Raw genomic sequence first — 22,500 nt, 5'->3', positions numbered from 1 at the left:
AAGTAACCAATTGGTTCCTATCCACGTAAAAATATCTAAACCTTCGGGCGCCAGCTGTTAATCAATCAGATTAGTGGTCTGGTTAAACTAAAATATACCTAACTTTGGCCACAGAGTATGAGATAAACCGCCCGTTATTAAGCTGGATCTCTCTCTCTCTCTCTCTCTCTCTCTCTCTCTCTCTCTCTCTCTCTCTCTCTCTCTCTCTCTCTCTCAGGGTTCATTGGTGAGCAAACTCACTTAGCTCACAAACTGAAGACACCCTGAGTCCAATACTCTAACAGGACGAGGGGGAACTAGTGGGGATTTCTTTAAAATCTACTACGCATCACAGTTGACTTAAGGACAAGGAGTGAATGAGGTAGTACATACGTAGTTGTTAGGAGACCACCGTTGGTGTCAGTTAAGAGAATGTGTGTATGAGAGAGAGAGAGAGAGAGAGAGAGAGAGAGAGAGAGAAGCAGCAGACATAACTGGTTATTGTTTCGTCGTCACAAATGCATATCACCAATAAGGAAGTTCCACGACGGGAAACATCTCACCATTTATAATATATACCCATGAAATTCTCTCTCTCTCTCTCTCTCTCTCTCTCTCACGCTTTTCAGCACGACAATTCCACAAGACAACATACTTTCTTGGTAATTAGCAATTTTCCGCGAGCACGCATTTGGAAACAGGTCACATCACAGGTGACCTTAATTCGTCACCTCCTACGAAAAGGATGCTAGTACAGGAATTGCAGGATACGCCCGGCACGTCTATTGTGCCGACAGTCCCTCTATGCTAATTAAGAACAGGGACGCAAATTACCCATCCTGATGAGACAGGAGTATGCGGGAGGTTGAGTCCGCATTCAAACACATACACACACACACACGCCATATGTACACACGAAACAATTGTCACTGCTACGTTCGCAGTTTGAAGAATGAACCACTGACTGTCCCCCTGAGTTGAAAACTATCTATCTATCTATCTATCTATCTATCTATCTATCTATCTATATATATATATATATATGTGTGTGTGTGTGTATCTGTATATATATATATATATATATATATATATATGTGTGTGTGTGTGGTGTGTGTGTGTGTGTGTGTGTGTGTGTGTAAGTGCTATATGAGTGCTTAAGTGTTTGTGTGTACCCTGCTTAAAATCAACATTTCCAGTTTGGTGACATGACGCAGCCAAGGGAATATACTTTGAATTTTCCCGCCTTGCCTGAATAATCCGTCGAATATCCAGAAGAACGTCCATGTTCTAAAATGGAATCCGACCTGGGCGTTTAATTAACGAATATGGACTATGCCTACGAACAAACGAATGCAATTCCAATACGGATCTGTCGGCATCATAATGGAAATAAAGAGAGTGTGGAATCGAATGGAATTTCGCGCAGAATAATCGTCGATGTTTATTACACCCCTACTCGTAAAAATTCATTCGTTGTCCTGGTTTACATGAAAGCATGATTTTGACGTCGCGTTTCGAAAGTATGGCCTAACAAGAAAAAAAAAACAAGCTTTCAACGTCCGTCGTAAATACGCGGGAATAACTGAAGTGTTTGCATTGCACACACACACACACACACACACACACACGCATCACGCTCCAAACCTAATGGCATCGCAAAAAATAAAAAATAAATAAAAGAAAAACTCTCCAATCTGGGCATTCGCTTTCACGCAAAGTCCATTTCATATTTTACATCGTAAGAAAACACTTCGGATGTTAAACATTAGGGCTAATCTCCATCCTCGATGATGTCAAGATAACTTGACATCATTTGGTACTGAACAGAGAAGCCACATGAAGGGGTCAATTATTGCTCGTTTGAGAGAGAGAGAGAGAGAGAGAGAGAGAGAGAGAAAGTATTTCAAGCATCAACATAAGACAGTACCTATTCATGTCAGGATTTTAAACTGAAAATATTTTTGTACTGGCATATATTAAATGATGATTGGGAGAGAGAGAGAGAGAGAGAGAGAGAGAGAGAGAGAGAGAGAGAGAGGAACATACCCAGTCTTCAAATTACCCCGTTAGTAAATTACTGACTCTTAGGGGGTTTTGTTTTGACCACAAACGGCCTTTAGGTACTGCTACAGAGCTCAGTCACGAAGACCTCACTTTCAAAACAACATATATATATATATATATATATATATATATATATATGTATATTATATATATATATATATATATATATATATATATATATATATATATATATATATATATATATATATATATATCGGTATCAAAGAAGCTTTGAGAGACATAGATTTAGTGTTTAACTTGGATATAGTTCATTAGAATGAAAGTGTTTGTACGCTAAACTGAAGGAAACTTTCGCACAGGGCTTTTATTACATTCCAACTGGTTAAGGTTTCCAAGAGTCCTATTAGTCCCCCACCCCTCCACCCCCGGGGAGGTAAGTACATATGTATATCATTTTGCGCTGAACGCATAGACTAGTCACCCTTTGCATCGGCTCTGTAACTGCTGCCAGAGCCACTGAAGTTGGGATACGCTTTATGAAACAAACACCGAGAATGACAAATGCCGACTGTTGTCCTCAGTAGCCCAAGAACAATGCTGTGATACCAATACTAGCTTTAATGGCCCCGAATGAATAAGCTGAATTGAACGTTACACTCTTTCATCTAATTAATTCAGCAGTCACAAAGGAGGCCATTGGACACCAAAATGAAACGTGTATAATGATCCACCAGGGAACTTTTACGTCGCATTATACATTCAATTTCCCGGTGCAGCAATCAAAGCGCAGAGAGGGAGAGAAAGGGTTGCTCGGATGAAAGAAAGAATGAGTCTGAGCTCACCTAGTGTACGTCGTTCAGACTCCGTCACCAGAGCCAGCGATCATCTCTATAGGACATCCTTACAGCAGCGGAGCCTCTCTTAGAGTTGATACTAAGCGGTCCTTTTATGTTAACGCCGGACGAAAAATCTTCCAATCGCTCAGTGCTAATGGAAATCAATAGGCTAGACGGGGTTGACCCGGGAAGCACACACGACTACTGTGAGGAAGAGGGGGGGGGGGGGAATTGGGAGGGAGGGGGGAGGATGGGGGGGGGTCAGGGGACGAGTCACGGGAATAGGGAGTACGAGTATAGGATGGTGGTGGTGGTGGTGAGAGATGGTATATCCGCCGAGGGGCTAGACCGTGGAACCTACTTGGTGAAATTCTAGTTGGTTGAGGCAAGCGGGTTGAGGTAGGATTGTCAATTATATGGAAGGCAATGTCTTAATAACGCAAGAACTTGGTAGAGAGAATTACTCTCTACCCGCGCCATTAAGGCGAGTGTAAAATTGCTGACGAGGCAATCGCACTGGCGCGGATCTGTGCGATCACGCACGTCGTTACAGATAACTTCCCGGCTTAGATGTGTTTGCCGTTGTTACCGGGATCGATCGCTATCAGCTATAAAAAGGACCTTTACGTAGGTTTTCTCCCTTGAGTAGTATACATACTACTATCGGTTTCTCCGTGTTCTTGATGTGTCATGACACCGAAGAGGGATTGCGTTTCTAACCCAGAATGGTATTTATTGTACTCCACTGGAACTATGGAAGCTCTTCAGCGGGAGCAACAAAAACATTACGTAATTACATCACCGCAAAGTCAGTTGTGATCCTGTATCCATTTTGTTTAACTTGAGCCATAAGTCTCTCATTACTCAGTGTTGTAATGTTATCATTAGCACGATCAAACAAACTGAGTCTAGAAAGGACTGGAATACGTATTGCTCTGACGTGCTAACAAAGTAATGTCAAGTACAATAGCTGTTACAAGGTCGGACCTACTTCATGAATAATTACAAGCCTATTAAAGCAGGATAACGTTTCCTTTGAAAACAATGAATAATAATTAAATCGAGAAAGATAGTAATTACGACGAACAGTTTTTAACCAGCCAAGTATTGCAAACTAAACCTTATTCTAAAGGAACTTTTATTAAGGACATTGATTACGATCCTTTGAACTTCAAAGGCACTTTTGCTGTGTGTGAGAAGCCTTGTTGCTGGTGCTGAGGTAGTTTCTACAAGAATCCAGATTGAATAATTAATTATGGATTGTTTGAAAAGTTCTTTACAAGTTATAAAAGTACATCAGCCTAACGGTTCTCACTTCCGCCTACAAAGTTGGCGGAGGTTATCTTGTTAATTTTCCATGTCTAACTTTGTCGGCTTGTTAGCACGATTTTTTTTTTTAAACGAAACATTTACCATATGTAGACATCGTGATTAAGTAATTATATTTTGGTAAATTTCTGTTTATTTACTTCCTCCACCATCTTGCTTTCCATCATCTCCTAACAAATCGATTCGTAGTGCAACTACGAGATTTTCCTCCTGTTGCATCTTTCTACCGCTAGTTTCCGTGCCCCAAAAATATCAGTTAATCACCAAGGAAGAGTGAATGGATCAAATGTGGGTATAAGAGGTAGGTCTCTCATTCAGATCTAATAAATGTGATTCAAAGGTGATATTACAGGAAGCGTTCCGCAATCATAAGCATTCTTCATGAAATGCTATTCCAATCGCCAAGATTTCTTACAGAAACACTTTTCAATGAAAAAGGTTTCTTAAGATTTCTTGACATTGCTGAGATAACCGGCTAAAGACGATAAGGATCCCACGGTTCTAGAGAGACGAGAGAGAGGAAGTACGATACCACTCGTAAAATGGCAGAGGATCCGAGCAGTAGCAAGGGAACGGATCTGAGAGCAGAGAGAGAAAAAAAAGGATGATTTAACAAGGTTGCCTTTGCAAACAGGGGATCAAAAGCCTACGCCCGTCCTGAATCATGTAATGGGGGAGGGGAAGAAGGGGGAGAGGCGCCCCCCCCCCCTCTTTTATGGAAGTTGAGGTTGATGGCGGCGTTGTGGGGGAACTCTAGCCTCCTTGGTCCGTGTGGTCGGTGTGAGGAGGGTGGGGGTAGCGAATGATGGGTTGTTGTTGGGGGGGGGTGTGGGTGGGGGAAGGGGCAGGGTTCTTACAGCTTTTGGAAGCGCCGCTTCCAAGGCCTATTACAGCTATGTTCTTTGATGACCTCAATTTTTAGTGTAAGTGTGCGTGTAGGGGTTCTGGAATAACATCTTTGCATCTTTTGTTATAGTTACATATTACATTCCTCCCTTTTCTCTCTGTCTGTCTCCCTATTTGAAATCTTTATCTTTTGCGATATTTGCATCTTACATTCTCTCTCTCTCTCTCTCTCTCTCTCTCTCTCACAAATCTTTTTTATCTGTTGCTATATTTTTGTCCAATTCCTAAGTGCTCTCTCTCTCTCTCTCTCCAAACTTGATCTTTTGCTATATCTATGTTTATTACATTCCTCCGTACTCTCTCTCTCTCTCTCTCTCCTCTAATCTTTATTTTGAGTTATATTTGTTACATTCCTCCCTACTGTCTCTCTCTCTCTCTCTCTCTCTCATCTTTATCTTTAGTTATATTTGTTAAAGTCTTCCCTACTCTCTCTCTCTCTCTCTCTCTCTCTCTCTCTCTCTCCGGTATCCTCATCTCCTTTCAATACGAAAGATATCACCCAGCAGATGGAATAAACAGATATCTATAGATATCTTTACTTTCTTTTACGAAGGATAACGTTTACTTTCCTCTTTCTCCTTAAGGCTCTTTTCATCCTTTTTTTTATCCCTTTTACCCCTTCACCATTTCGTCCTGATTATTGATTGCATTTCCCCGAATCTTTGAGACGTAGCCTCCCCCCATCACCCATTTCTCCCTTCCGACGACGTTCGCTTGTTTCCCAACTTCGCCTCTTGTTGGTTCCCGCTTGTGATTCATTTTTATCGTCTCTCTTCTTCTCCTTCTTGTTCTTCTTCCTCTTAATCCTTTTTACGAAACCTTTCTTTCTCTTCTCAACTTCGCCTCTTGTTGGGTCTTGCTTCTGATTCACTGTAAGTTTATCGCCTTCTTCTTTTCTTCTTTCTTGTTGTTGTTCTTCTTCTTGTTCTTCATCCTCTTCATCCTTTTTACGAAACATTTCTTTCTCCCTTTTCTCAATTTCGTCTCTTGTTGGGTCTTGCTTCTGATTCACTGTAAGTTTATCGGGTTTTCCCTATTTCTTCTTATTCCACTTCTTTTTTTCTGATTCACCGTAAATTTATCGCTCGTTTTTACTCTATTTTTTATATTCCTCTTCTTTTCAGTTTTTTTCTTTTTTCTTTTTAGCCGAACCTCTCTTTTTTTTTCCCTTCCCCCAACTTCGCCTCTTGTTGAATCTTGCTTCTAATTCACACCAAGTTTATCGCCTTCCTTTTTTTCTCTCTCTCTTTCGTCTTATTCTTATCTTCTACCTTCTTTAATCTTTTTGCAAAACCTTTGTTTTCTACCTTTCTTTCCCTTTGTATTGCTGGGTATCTCTCTCTAGTTGTGAAGTTTTCTTGTGTCCTTTGTTCGAATTCATTCTTTTCCTCTTTCTCGAAATGCATTTCCTTTCCTTTACGTCTTTTTCAGTGGAGTGCTATTCACCTCTCTCTCTCTCTCTCTCTCTCTCTCTCTCTCTCTCTCTCTCTCTCTCTCTCTCTGTACAATCTTTCTTTGTCGGCATTTTCATCATATTGCTTATAGATGTTTTGCAATTATCTTGTAATACGCTCTATATTTTTCCATTGCACATATAATGTTCTATTCATTTAAACATACTTACATAAAAATTACACTTGCACAGGTTATCCTCAACATTTTTTGAGTAAATCATGAATGCAATTAATGTAACGTGCAATGGCAGGTATATTATAATTTGATAAAGTTGAAAAAAAATCAAAATTTACATAAAATTCATCTGTCTGTAGCTTTAACTTTTATATTATACAAAAGCAGAATGATTTATTCAGAAATATTATTATTATTTCTATTATTATCATTAATGATTGCTGTTGTCGTTGTGAAGTTATTATTATTATTATTATTTTCATCATTATTATTCAAATGGGACAACGCAAAAAGTGACTAACGCTATTACTGTGGTCTCATTTGTATCCAGAAACACCATAAAATTTTGCTTCTGGTTAAACATGTATAATTAGCTCTCTCCAGCTTCATCTATGTGCAACTTCTATCTTTATTTCCTTCAGAATTTATTAAAACATTTCCTCCAGTTATAAATTGTATAGTTTCCTCACAGCTACCATCAACACCATCACAAACACTATAATTCACCTCTTCTCTCATTTCACATCCTTTTGTCCTATTTATTCCAGAAAATCCTATGTGCGTACACCTTCCATCATACATTGTACTATTCACTCCTTCTTCCTTGCTTTCACTTACCCTAATAATCTTACTATGTCTGGCATTACAGCTTTTCTTTTATCACAAATTTGCATCCCATACAGTCCTATGCTCCTCTCATCACTTATAGCAAATCATTGCTAATTAGAGATAGGGGTATAACACTGCCATTCCGAGATCCACTTTTACAACAAACCAGTCACTCTCCCCCTCTTAGGTATTCTTACACACACATTATTTCTAACAAATCAATGATAATTAGAGACAGGGACATAATACAGCCATTCCTAGATCTACATTTACAACAAACCAGTCACTCCCCCGCAACTTAGGTATTCTGACACAAGCATTATTTCTATCAATAACACCTAATTTTTTATAACAAACTTTCCACTGATGGCATTACTCACTGCGTCCATCTTTAAGAGGACACTTTCTTTCAAGTTTCTCTCGCATGCATTCGTTAATTGAATACATAAATAACAGAATTTAGTTGTCCCATCTTCCACCGCTCTACCTTTATCAGTGCTCCCGTTATCTCTCGTGTTTCCAAACTTTCCACCATTATCCTAGCTCCTTACATACGAAAACAAGACCGAAATTGCTAAGAAAGAGTCCGTGCTGGCATGAGGTCATCGTAATCACCAAGATTCCTAGAAGAAGAACAACAGTTGAGATGAATATTAATGAAGACAATATTCATAAATCAAATATTAATGAGAACAACAGAAAACTGATTAAACTCGAGCAAACCTTCACTACACACAGCTTGCAATTTTAGCACTATTATACATTTGTCAGCATATCAGTATTGAAAAAATAATAAATCTCCTCTGTTGCAAAAATTAAAAACGTTAAATTGGTAATATAAAAGGAAGTCTTCTAAATCTCCAACATCCAAAAGGCTTGCCTTATAAATGATCACATTTGCACCTGTTGTCAGATGTGGTACGTTTACACCCATTGGCAGATGTGGCACGTTTACACCTGTTGTTAGATGTACCATGTTTACACCCGTTGTCAGATGGGGCACTTTTGCACCCGTTGTCAGATGTGTTGACTTTTACACCCGTTGTCAGATGTGGGACTTTTAGACCCGTTGGCAGATGTGGGACTTTTACACCCGTTGTCAGATGTACCATGCTTACGCCCGTTGTTAGTTGTTGCACGTTTACAGCCGCTGGCAGAAGCGGGACTTTTACACCCATTGGCAGCTGTGGCGCCTGTTGTTAGATGTACCATGTTTACAACCGTTGTCAGATGTGGGACTTTTACACCCGTTGTCAGATGTGTTGACTTTTACACCCGTTGTCAGATGTGGCACGTTTACACCTGTTGTAAGATGTACCATGTTTACACCCGTTGTTAGTTGTGGCACGTTTACACCCGTTGGCAGATGCGGGACTTTTACACCCAATGGCAGATGTATCAAGTTTACAACCGTTGGCAGCTGTGGCACATCCTCTTATTAAAATGGTTAGATCAGTATAAATACGAAAGCACACTACTTTTAATAATTGTCTACATCTTACTTAGCGTGAAATATTGAACACATCCATTAATTGGATATGCAAATACATACACTGAATATGCAAATAACTGCATTTCTAGTGAAAGCTACTCAATAATGGATACATAATATTTTACAATTTGATATTTACAATCACTTTATGTCCTTATAATTAAATACCAATAATATTTTACAATATATAAATAATAATAATAATAATAATAATAATAATAATATAATACTGTTAAAAAAGGATGGCAGAATTAAGCGAGTTGATTTTATATATTGTTTTTTCTATTTTCCTTACAATTCGCTTCTCAGGCTCAGCGATGTTTCTGAGTAACTGGCCAATATTCATATTGGGAATTTTCAAAAATTATAAATGCTGAAGGAATCTTTTATTAGAACAAGATATTAGGTCCAGGTCTAGCAGGGGTCGTCGTCAGTGCTGGTATTATTCCGTAGGGGTAGTTCAGTTCGGGCCGGGGTCGTCTTAGGTTTAAGGGCTGGTATTGGTGCTGGTATAGCTGGTATCACGTGACGTTTCGACCTTCTCGTAGGTCATCTTCCGCAAACTTTCTTGCTACAGTCACTTCAACCGACTCGTCAGAAGATGACCTACGAGAAGGTCGAAACGTCACGTGATACCAGCAATACCAGCACCAATACCAGCCCTTAAACCTAAGACGACCCCGGCCCGAACTGAACTACCCCTACGGAATAATACCAGCACTGACGACGGCCCTGCTAGACCTGGACCTGATATCTTGTTCTAATAAAAGATTCCTTCAGCATTTATAATTTTTGAAAATTCCCAATATGAATATTGGCCAGTTACTCAGAAACATCGCTGAGCCCGAGAAGCGAATTGTAAGGAAAATAGAAAAAAACAATATATAAAATCAACTCGCTTAATTCTGCCATCCATTTTAACAGCATTTGCCTAAAAGAGGGTCTTCTACCAAAACAATAATACCAATAATAATAATAATAATAATAATAATAATAATAATAATAATAATAATAATAATTCAATTATTATTATTAATTAGCCAAAACCACGCTATTATCCTCAAAGTTCAGCGACCTTATTTTATTGAAATTCAATCCACGGACAGGTCTCGCGTGGTAGCATAACTTAACCTTGCAATGTCGTCCTTGAGAGTGAATCAACCAGTAACTGTTTTCCGTCACGTGGCAGGCGGCCTATGGAACGCAACTCCAGGGGGTTATGGAACGTGACTGTTAGACATAGACTCAACGGAATGACTTGGATAAAGGCCTAATAAATAATAATCTGTAAGGGGGCTTTTTCTTTACCCACTAGTGGATCCAGGAAGAGAGGGTCGCCTGGGCATGTGCCCTTCATGGAAAATAAGGACAAAATAATATTGAAGATTTAGATAATAACATGCATCAGAACTATATAAAACGGGAAAAAATATAAAAAAAACTAGCATAGAAATGATAATCATATTTTGTGAAAAAATATAATAATAATAATAATAATAATAATAATAATAATAATAATAAAATAATAATAATAATAATAATAAATTCGGAATTTCCTGATAGAACAGGCGATTGCTGTCCGTAATAGACATGTGTATATTGTTATATACCAATATATATTGGTATATAACAATATACACAGTCTATTTACGGACAGCAATCGCCTGTTCTATCAGGAAATTCCGAATTTATTATTATTATTATTATTATTATTATTATTATTATTATTATTATTATATATATATATATATACATATATATATAATTATATATACTATATGTATACATGTATGCATGTATGTATGTATAAAATGCAAATTGGTGGCGCCGCCATGAAATTGTTCTGGATCCGCTAGTGTCTATATCCTTATACAAATGAAAGATAAACAATTATTCCAAATGTAAAAGAGTGCGCTTAGAATAACTCTGAATAACTCTTTCTCACCGAAACAAAATAGAATCGTGTGTAAAGAAACAATGGTCAGACTTTTCTACCATTAATATAATTCAACGCGAGTGTTACTTCTCGGGAAACCTCTTCTTTAGAAATAAAAAAAGAAAGTTAAATAATACTCGCTAGCAACGGTAACTCAAAATTAGCCATAAAAAACAAAAATACAAAATGAAGACCGGACCAGCGTCACGGAAGCTATATATATATTTATGGATAGGTGACCCATATCACGATTGTGTTGACAGAAATTTATTTTTGAATGAAAGATTAGTATTCGGAAGTAGCTCAATGTTCAGAAAATATTCTTCAGCATGTCAAAATTGTCAAAATTGCTCATCAACTTTAGATAGGCAATAAAAACAATCCGTAAAATAACATGTTATATACATTATTCAAAACGTCTTCTTGTTCTTCTTTCATGTTTTCTTTTTAAAAAATGGGGTTTCGCTTAAAGATACATTATTATTGAATAAGACTGAAACTGAGTTTCCTTCCTTCCTAAACGATATATAAAGATTATTAAACCTTAAGTTCAAAAGCATAAGAGACCTAAAGTTAACTGGGAGAATGTCATATACTCCTCCAGTCATTTCGACCCTTTATATACTGTTCCTTACGCAAAGTTCTCCGTAGGGGGATAATGCCGTCAGTGAACCTCAGGCGATACACTGTAGGCATAACTGAAGATCCTCCGCAGCATCCCTTCAGCCCTTAGTTGCAACCTCTTTCAATCCTTTAATTGCGCCTCCGTTCATATTCTCTTTCATACATCTTACATTCGACTTTCTCCTAACAACTGATTCATAGTGCAACTGCGAGGTTTTCCTCCTGTTACACCTTCCAAACCGTTTCAGTTCTGAATGACTTCATAGGTCCCAGCGCTTGGCCTTTGGCCTAAATTCTAAAATCTTTCTAGCTAATCTACTACGCAAAGTTAGGATAGGTTAGGCTCGTGTGAAGCTGAGTTTGATTAGGCTGTGGTAAGCTATAGTAGATTCACATCAACCGTGCATCTGACGTCTTGGTCATTCCCTTACGACGCTCCTGATTGGCTGTTGATAAGCCAATCACAGGGCTGGAAACTCTCAGTCTTTCTCGAGAGTTCACATGGGCAGGATGTATGTTCCACCTCTCCTGAGGGATACGTCTTTCAGGAGAGGTGGAACATACGTCCTGCCTATGTGAACTCTCTCGAGAGACTGAGAGATTCCAGCCCTCCGATTGACTTATCATCAGCCAATCAGGAGCGTCGTAAGGGACTGGCCTAGACGTCAAATGCACCGTTGATGTGAATCTACTATAGCTTAAGTTAGTGCCTTAAGTTAGGTCACGAGGACTTTGTAGCCCACTTGGCTGGACTTGGAAGTTAGGTGAGTCTTTGAGAGAAATCTACTTTGAATGATGTACACTTCCATATCTGAAAGACACTAGACAAGCTAAAGTGTGTCAACCATAGGCCATTGAATTTCTCACATCCATCAAGTGGTGGACTGAAGAGGATTATCAGTCCCACATGAGGCTTGATCGTGTGTCACGCAGACTATCCTCAATGGATAAAATCAGACAAAAAAATGCATGACTTGCATGCCACTCATCAATCCCATGAATCTCATATGGTAAGTTTCTTTAGAGTAACAGATTGAAAACATCAGTACAGACTCTACTGGCTTCAAAGGAATGGACAACACATGTCCAATGCTTTCCCATATAAAATAGCAAAATAGCTTTCTCTTGGCTCCGAAAAATAACATAAATTACTGCCAGCTGTATAACTGCAAAAAAAAAACTGTTATTCGACCTATGACAAATCATTCGGAGTCCTTGCATGTCGATTTTAAAATATGACTAGTATTTGATTGCAAGGTAATCATGAAGGATATAAATGAAGCAGCCTTTTCAGATTAAAATTCTTCATATGGGTGATACCATCACTATTATTTCTACTTGTGGCAACAGCAATTGAATTGGTATTATTGGTAAAAGCGAGTCCCCAGAATGGTACTCCCTACGCAAAAACAAAACGCAAAAATTCACAGCAAAGTTTATTGCTCAGAGTTAGATTCTTAAGATATACAAGATTTATTTTTTTAAATACGAGAGATTTAGATACTAAAGGCGTGCAATGCATGAGTGTGTGCGTTCTTAAATCAGATACAAACCCTCATGAAAATGGTAAAAAATCTCTCTCTCTCTCTCTCTCTCTCTCTCTCTCTCTCTCTCTCTCTCTCATATATATATACATATATATATATATATATATATATATATATCATATATTATATATATATATATGTGTGTGTGTGTGTGTGTGTGTATATATATATATATATATATATATATATATATATAGTATATATATATATATGAGAGAGAGAGAGAGAGAGAGAGCAGAGATTTTTATCATTTTCATATGGGTTAGTCTCAGATCTAAGAACGTACACTCTTATGCATAAATATATATATATATATATATATATATATATATATATATATATATATATATATATATATATATTCGTGTTACCCCCTAGGTCACACATTATTCTTATATGCCACAACATACCCACCTCCTTCATACTTGACGTACAGTACACTTCCATTCATTCCAGCCCTTACTGCTCTCTAAACAAAGTCATCAGATAGAATCCCATTTCGAAACACAGACAAACAAAGAAAGATAACTTCCAACAAGGCTACGCTTCAACGCGAAGACACTTTCTATTTCACTCTTTTTTTTCTTTCTTTTCCTTTTCATGGCCCTCTCCTTCCACCCTCTCCTATCTCTGGGTCAGCGAGTTTTACGACGGCCCCATGCCCGGGCACCAAGTACCCGTGTTATGATTCTTATGAATGCCGTTCGGGAGTTGCATGGCTTATTGGCTGTCCACAGCCGTGGCATCCTTTCGCATGGAGGACTGTCAAAGCGACACTTGGATGTACTACGTACTTTCTTCCTTCGGTCGTAAAATGTTTATGGTCATGTAAGAAGACCTCATTGAAAAGATGGTCTTCGTGGGTCTGTATATGTGCTGTGTTAACTGCTCTCTCTCTCTCTCTCTCTCTCTCTCTCTCTCTCTCTCTCTCTCTCTCTCTCTCTCTCTCTGCGTGTAACGTTTGATTCACTGATTCATAGTGAAGTCACTGCACTTGTGTATAATTCTCAACAGCGCCACAACAATACACACACACGCACACTTTATATATATATATATATATATATATATATATATATACTATATATATATATATATATATATATATATATATATCACCAAAAATACATATTCATTCAACACAAGATGTCTTTAATCACACACATTCAGAATTTCGTTTATGAAAAGCCAGACCAGCGCAGAAGGATATTTATTCTGCAATTAATTACACCACAATAGCAAAGCGCTGAAGTTCTTCCAGTACTACCATCACTAACCCCTTATCACCCGCCCCACCTCCTTAAGTCCCCCACAACCAGGCCCCCCATCACCCGCCCAGCCACCATCTCACTTAATATTATTCAGCGGTTGAAAAGCCCAGGGGGCAAAGAAACATGAATGGACAGACAGAATATGACACGGATATATTAAGACCTTTATTTCCTTTTGTATCTTTTATGTGAGTGTGTGAGTGTGCGCGCGTGCGCATCTGTGTATTTGAGATATCAGAATGGTATCGCGTTCGGTCAACCTGAAAGTGTTGCATGATTACGTCCCATTCTTGCGTACAATTCAACTTGTATTTTAATGTCTTACATTCTATTTTATTTATTTTGTTCATTGATCTGTTTTGTAATAAGTGGCGTCCTCTTTTTGTATTTCCCAGTACACTCCGTTGCTTCTTTCGAATGAACACCGTATTCTTTGGAAGCCCTGAATTTCAAGTCAATGGCCCCCGTGGGATTGTTCCATTTTAATAGGGTTTATGTTCTGAATAATAATAATGATAATCATAGGAACACTAGGCACGATCCCAAGACCCCTGAAAAGGAATGTAGAAAAACTAGAGGCTGAAGTAGCTCCAGGACTCATGCAGAAGAGTGTGCTCCTGGAAACAGCACACATAGTGAGAAAAGTGATTTACTCCTAAGGAGTCACGATGCAATCCGGAACACCAAGCTATAAAACCACCCAGTCGAATAGGAAGACTGATAGAAGAAGAAGACACATACATATATATATATATATATATATATATATATATATATATGTATATATAATATATAATTATATATATATATAATTATTATATAGATATAATATAATATAATGCATCTTGCCAATATGTTTTTTATGTTTTGTAAGGACATACTATTTGGAGAGGTCTAAAAACCCTCTATAACTCTATAGTTAAGCACACGTACCTGACCTAATGTGAGGGCCAAAAAAGCTAGCAGTGTATTTAAAAGTCAAATGCGCTACGTTATTTCAAAAACTAGTATCATTTTAAACTCAACCCTCCTTTGTCCGCTTACGTCATAAGAGAGAGGAACTTAACATCTGTCGAATATAATCTGAATAATTAAAAGGTTAAGATAAAAAAAAAATGGACAATAGGAACTACTTTGAAACGTTTCATTTAGAATCAATAGATTGAAGGTTAAAGAAGTTGAATATTATTGAAAACGAGTCAAAAATAAGAATTAAAGGTTAAAGAAGTTTAATATTGTTGAAAACGCATCAAAAATAAGAATTAAAATCAAATGGAAGGAAATTACGAAAAATGGCTTAGGATGAATAAGTACAGTTACGTGCTGCACTTTATAATAAAAAAAAAAGCAATACAACAGTAAAATAGAATTGGAAGCATAATATATAAATGCTACGGTAGAAAAGGCATACGTCTGTAATATGAAATATAACATATAAAACACTATAAAAATAATAATATATTTTCAAATGACGTAAATAAAATGACCTTGCTCGAACGATTTAACGTTAATCTTCAAAACGTTTGAACTTCAAACGATCCGTAAATACGAAAAAATGAATAAATAAATAAATAAATAAATAATAATAATAATAATAATAATAATAATAATAATAATAATAATAATAATAATAATAATTGTCTCAGCAGTTCTTTGTTTGTAAAGTCTGTTGTTTTCATGACCACTTGCATTGCCTTTGATCAAAGCAGGTGATGGATAAATGAAAAATCGGAATTTTACAAAATTTTCTTCTGCCTAAAAAATTATGGGCAAGGTTAGGTCGTACCCATTAAAAGACAAAAATGAAATGACCCTATAATAGGGATAACACAGAAAATATCGTAGGGTATATTGCTGCGATATTTTCCTTAACATTTCCATAGAGAGTGATCGAAGCTAATTAATGCCCGGATAAATCCAATATATAAATTGTGATTTCTGAAAGCAAAGAAATAAAGGCTGGTCCAATATCCTCCCGATATTATGATACAAAATAGAGAAGCCCGGAAATACGAGGGTGTTACACAACCCCATCTAATTCAATTATCTGACAAGGGATTCTGTTTCATCAGTGTGTAATAATTTCGCAGAAATTGGCGAATCAATCTTCCTGAAATGTAGTATACACAGAATTCACCGATGACTTTTTTTTTTTTACTGACGTTTTTTAAGGGGCATTTCTTGCAATGGACACTTTTTTTCAAGGGACGATTTTTCTTTAAAGGGACATTTTTTTTTCAAGGGGCAATTTTTTCAAGACTTTTTTTTCAATGGACAATTTTCTTCAAGGGACAATTTTTTTTCTAGGGGCAATTTTATGCAAGGGACATCTTTCAAGGGACATTTTTTTTTCTTGGGGCAATTTTTTGCAAGGGACATTTTTTAAGGGACAATTTTTTTCAGGGGGCAATTTTTTGTAAGTGACATTGTTTTCAAGGGAGCCTTTTTTTTCAAGGGAAAATATTTTTTCAAGGGATTTTTTTTAAAGGGACAATTTTTCTTTAGAAGGACAATTTCTTCAAGGGACAATTTTTTTTCTAGGGACAATTTTTTCTAGGGGCAATTTTTTGCAAGGGGCAAATTTTTTTCAAGGGACAATTTTTCTTTCAAGGAACAATTTTTTTTTCAAGGGACATTTTTTTTAAGCGGCAATTTTTTGCGTAGGACAATTTTTCTTTCAAGGTAAAATATTTACAAGGGACAATTTTTTTTCAAGGGGCAGTTTTTTTCTTTTCAAGAAACCATTGTTTTTCAAGGAACAATTTTTTCTAAGAGACTTTTGTTTTTTAAGGGACAATTTTTGTTCAATGGAAAATTTTTTTCCCAAGGGACAATATTTTTCCAGTAAAACAAAGCTTAATTCCGCTGTGGAAAAGGAAGACAACACTTCCTACCTATCCTCGAATAACACAAGCATCAGGCCTTCTCAGAATCTTATCAAACTGGCTACTTATATATTCTAGCAGGTCCTCGATACCCCTTGTCCTCTAAACAGTATCTCTCTTCGAATATCAAGTTAAGGCTTGAAATGGTACCTATAAACGAAAGTATACATCAATTATTATTATTATTATTATTATTATTATTATTATTATTATTATTATTATTATTATTATTATTATTATTATTATTATAACTAACGTGAAAGTAGCAGAAGGTAATGGAAAGTACTGGTAGAAGAGATCGGCTATGAAAATAAATGAATAAATAAATAAATAAATAAATAAATAAATAAATAATAAATAAATAAATAAATAAATAGATTAACAAATAAATCAATAAGTAGAAAGTTGTATAACATATGTATATATATATATATATATATATATGGATATATATATATATATATATATATAATATATATATATATATATATATATCTATATATATATATATATATTATATATATATATATATATATCTATATATATATATATATATAGATTATATATATATATATAGAGATAGATTATATATATATATATTACTATATATGATAATCTATATTATATATATATATATGATATGAATATATGTATATATATATAGATATCTATATAGATATACTATCTATCTATATATATATATATATATATATATATATATATATATATATAGATAGATAGATAGATATCTATATAGATATCTATATATATATATATATATATATATATATATATATATATATATATAAACACATAAGCATATTCGTATGCACGTATGCAAGCATGCATTGCATGCATGCAGACTTCTTCTTCATGGATATACCTGAATGCAGCAAGTAATAAGACTCTGAGAACTGATGTTTAGCTAAAGACTTGCGTCTCCATACGTGACAGATGAATTTTAGGAATATCTTAAACATAAAGAAGAGCTTCAAATATCAAACACTCTTGCATATGGAGATTTTATCATGATATTGAATGTGAAGAGCAGATTTAGCTCTCTCTCTCTCTCTCTCTCTCTGTCGTTCACGTATTTCACCTTTCTCTTTCTTATTTATTGTTTTTTTTAATTGCACAATCTTTTAACTGTCACTGATCGTCATTCAAGGTTAAAAAAGTATAGATTTAGATAAGAGTTTTACTGTTCAATAGGTTCAATAAAATATTCTTGTTCTTCCGTCTTTATCAGCTGTTTTTTTCATATTCTTTCTTTAATTCCACTTATTCAAACCATATTCATTTACTGTTTGATCTGTTTTACTTCCGTCTTCATCGGCTATTTATTTCATACCCTTTCTTCAATTCCACTTATTCTCCCCATATTCAATTGCTGTTGGTTCTGTTTCTGTTTTCTGAGTTAGACAATTTCGTAAGGAACGTATTCCTGTCCGTGTCTCTCTTGAATTTCCGAATCCCCTGAAAAACAAAAAAAGATAAGTCACAAACTTACGATGGAAAAAACAAAACAAAAAAAATTAAGTAAGCTTAATAAATGTCATACCTCATACGAAAGCGAGGTATGTAAAGAAGATGACATTTTCCTTAGTGAATAATTCGTGCAAGTTTTGAGAAACTGTAAAAGGTTGAATCTCTTAATAGATTATTTTTATTCCTTTCTAGGTGAGCATTTGTCACATAATGTCACATTCCAGTATGGTCTTGATAAATTTTCTTTACGAGATAAATCGCCGGTAATAGAAGTTTTTATAATATCTTAAGGATTAAAACAAAGGACGCAAGGCTTCTAAAGCATTGTGACATCAAAAAGAGGCAAAGAAACGTTCAAGATTTGAGCTGTCGAGCTTATCCAAGAGATTGACAGGATCCTTCTAATAACACGATGACCAAAGAAGTCTGCAATTACGTCATGTCTTTGGTACCGATAAATGTAGAAGACATCAGAGGTTTACTTAAGTAAACAGGATAAAAAAAGGAATTAATTACTTAATTAATTAGTTAATTTTTTTACTATGTAAAAGACTGTAAATATAACTTTACATGACAATCCAAAACTTATTCTCTGAATTTCAAGTAAATTAAGGCGTCTACCACAATAAAACTGCGTTTAGGTTTTCAAGAAATGTTATAATATTTGCAAGCAGAGAGAGAGAGAGAGAGAGAGAGAGAGAGAGAGAGTTAGGTGTCACATTTCTTCTTAATTATCAAGCTATGAGTGCTGCTGATTTACCCAGAATTCAGATGCATCATGAGAGAGAGAGAGAGAGAGAGAGAGAGAGAGAGAGAGAGAGAGTCCTATTTACCCTTAGAAATTTGGGTATGAGCCTGCTGGCTTACCCAGAATTGGGAAGAAGAAGAAGAAGCAGAAGAAGAGGAAGAAATAAAAGAGAGAGAGAGAGAGAGAGAGAGAGAGTTGAGAGTTAACAAACTATAATACACCTTGTGTTACAGCTGCACTTAATACATATAATTTTGTCTTTCTTCAGTCTCGTTTTTGCACGTGAGCACACTGGCTTCACGGACAAGAGAGATCGCCCTCTAAGCAAGAAGAAGAAGAAGAAGAAGAAAAAGAAGAAGGAGAGAGAGACACTCAAAGCTTGGAGGACGAGAGACGGAGAAAGTGACATACGTAGAAGTACAAGGCGGAGAAAGGAGGAGATCGCGCACATGTAGAAAAAGAAATATAAAACAATTTGAAATGACTGTGAGTTTTAAGGAGATTTTGAGATTATGAGATTATCGCAACAGTGAAAAGACATATAAGACAGTTTGAATGGATTGTGAGTTTTAAAGAGATTTTGAGATTATCGTAGCAATGAAAAGAAATATAAAACAATTTAAATGGATTGTGAGTTTTAAGAGATTTTGAGATTATGGCAACTGTGAAAAGAAATATAAAACAGTTATAATGGATTGTGAGTTTTAAAGAGATTTTGAGATTATCGCAAAAGTGAAAAGAAATATAAAACAATTAAAATGGATTGTGAGTTTTAAAGAGATTTTGAGATTATGAAATTATCGCAACAGTGAAAAGAAATATAAAACAGTTTAAATGGATTGTGAGTTTTAAAGAGGTTTTGAGATTATCGCAAAAGTGAAAAGAAATATAAAACAATTAAAATGGATTGTGAGTTTTAAAGAGATTTTGAGATTATGAAATTATCGCAAAAGTGAAAAGAAATATAAAACAATTTAAATGGATTGTGAGTTTTAAAGAGATTTTGGAATTATTTTCTTTAAAAGTTATATTCGTGTTTTTTAAATCTTTTATTAGGAGTTATATTTGTCCTTCTTATCTTCTTTTTAAACTTGCTATTTTTTTTGCTTAAAATTTATATATAAGTCGTTTTTCATCTTTGGTAAAAGTTATATTTACCATTTTTTTACATTTTTTAAAAGTTGTATTTGTCGTTTTTGACTTCTTTTAAAGTTTATATTTGCCTCTTTCCATCTTATTTTTAAAGTTATATATGTCTTTTTATCTTTTTTTAAGAGTGATATTTGATCAGAATACGGCCGTGAACATCATGCATTCTACTTAATCCCTGACACTCCTTACAACGCTTACGGACTGCAATATGGCAAGAGCCCGTGCTGGCAAAAAAAAAAAAATAAATAAATAATAAAGCCTGCTTGATTTGAATCAACCGCCAACCTAAGTTTTGAAGCGTTCTTGTGTTTAGTGCTATCAGTGCACCTCATGCGGTGCTCTGTAGGCATTACTTAAGGGTCTTTGCAGCGTGCCTTCGTCCCCTAGCTGCAACCCCTTTCGTTCCATTTACTGTACCTCCTTTTATATTCTCTTTCTTCCGTCTTACTTTCCACCCTCTTCTTACAATTCATTCATAGTACAACTGTGAGGTTTTCCTCCTGTTACACCTTTCAAACTTTTTACTGCCAGCTTCCGTTTCAGAGCTGAATGACCTCACAGGTCCCAGCGCTTGGCCTTTGGCCTAAATTCTATATTCAGTTCAGCTCACGTCATGAACTGAAGAACAAAAGACACAAGACGCTGTCTGACTGACAAAATTGACTCCAGCGTGTCTCTGGGGAGCAACATCATTTGAAATAAAAGATTAAAAGAACAAAAGAATAAAATAAAAATACGTTTATCAATGGAAATGGAAACATCTGATTAAGCTATGACAAGGAGACCACAAAGAGAAGATATTTTCTCATGCTATGGGAATAATTTTTTTTTTTCCATTGATACGGTAACGTAGCCAATTTCGGAGAATAGGACGCCACGTCCAAAGGAAACTGATAAAAAAAATAAATAAAATTTTTAGACGGTCTGAATTGGAATGAGAAGACGACTATCGTATTATAGAGTTTCTTCAAAGACGAATAAAATAAGGTTCGAAGAATTGTGGATATTTGCCGTAGTCTAAACTACCGACGAGACTGAATTATGAATTTCGACATTTTCAAACATTTCAGACATGACAAGAGAACAAGAACAGGAATTTATTCAACGAATAGTTAATGAAAAAATCACTCGGACTGATGCTTGATATACGTATCAATGAGCGGACAAACTCAGATAAAATATGACAAGTATAATTCTTTTTTGAATACAGAGATAAAAAACGACAAATATAACTTTTACGACGAATATCACTCTTAAACGAAGATATAAGGAATTACATAACTTTTAAAATAGGATGAAAATAGTAAAGTATAAATTCTAAAGAAGTTAAAAACGTTAAATACAACTTTTGAAAAAAAAGAACGACAAATATAACTTACAATAAGATGAAAAACGACGTATGTATAATTCTTACAGGAAAAAAAATACAACTTTAAAGGAAGATAAAAAAAAGACACTCCTATAGAAGATTTAAAAAAACACGAACATAACTTTCAAAAGAAGATAACAGAAAAAAAAAACACCTAACAGCTTTTAAAAGAAGACTGTGTTGATAAGTTTTTTTGAATCGACATCAAGGATGTAAAAGTATTTTAATATTTTTAAAGCAGTTTCAATAATTTTTGCGTATTGTAATCAATGAAGTTACTTTACCTTGTCAACAATTCCTCCGTATTAATCAGTAAAAGTCACTTTACCTAGACAATAACTTCTCCAGTTTAATCACTAAAGTTACTAGAGCCTTTCAACGATTTCTCCATATTGATCACCAAAGTTACTTTACCTTTCAACAGTTTCTCCATATTGATCACTAAAGTTACTTAACCTTTCCAACAAAGCCTTATCATTCAATAAAGTTGCTTTACCTTTACAACAAATTCTCTGTACTAATCACTTAAGTTACTTCACCTTTCCAACGAAGCCTTATTATTCAATAAAGTTACTTTACCTTTACAACAAATTCTCTGTACTAATCACTAATGTTACTTTACTTTAACCATTTCTCCCTACAATTTCCATGTATTAATCATTAAAGGAAATTTAC

General features: G+C 35.4%; 1 protein-coding gene across 1 annotated transcript; it reads right to left on the bottom strand.

Moving 5' to 3' along the window:
• Positions 1-5,712: 5,712 nt before the first annotated feature.
• Positions 5,713-8,425, bottom strand: LOC135214657 (uncharacterized). Its single transcript, XM_064248993.1, has 2 exons — positions 8,209-8,425; positions 5,713-6,086 (listed from the first exon to the last, which is right to left on the bottom strand). Exons 1-2 carry the CDS (start codon positions 8,423-8,425, stop codon positions 5,713-5,715), a joined length of 591 nt encoding a protein of 196 aa, XP_064105063.1.
• Between the last annotated feature and the right edge of the window lie 14,075 nt (positions 8,426-22,500).

This window comes from Macrobrachium nipponense, chromosome 46 (assembly GCF_015104395.2).
Source record: "Macrobrachium nipponense isolate FS-2020 chromosome 46, ASM1510439v2, whole genome shotgun sequence".
Taxonomy (NCBI): domain Eukaryota; kingdom Metazoa; phylum Arthropoda; class Malacostraca; order Decapoda; family Palaemonidae; genus Macrobrachium; species Macrobrachium nipponense.
The sequence above is the reverse complement of the archived record's forward strand: the minus strand, read 5'-3'. Positions and strand labels throughout refer to the sequence as shown.

Bases quoted from the DNA above. Each gene is read 5' to 3' on its own strand.
- LOC135214657 (XM_064248993.1), bottom strand. From the start codon at position 8,425: ATGGTACATCTGACAACGGGTGTAAAAGTCCCACATCTGCCAACGGGT. The intron at 6,087-8,208 runs GTGATCATTTAT...ATAAACTTACAG, and splicing joins ATCTGACAACAGGTGCAAAT to TGAATCAGAAGCAAGACCCA.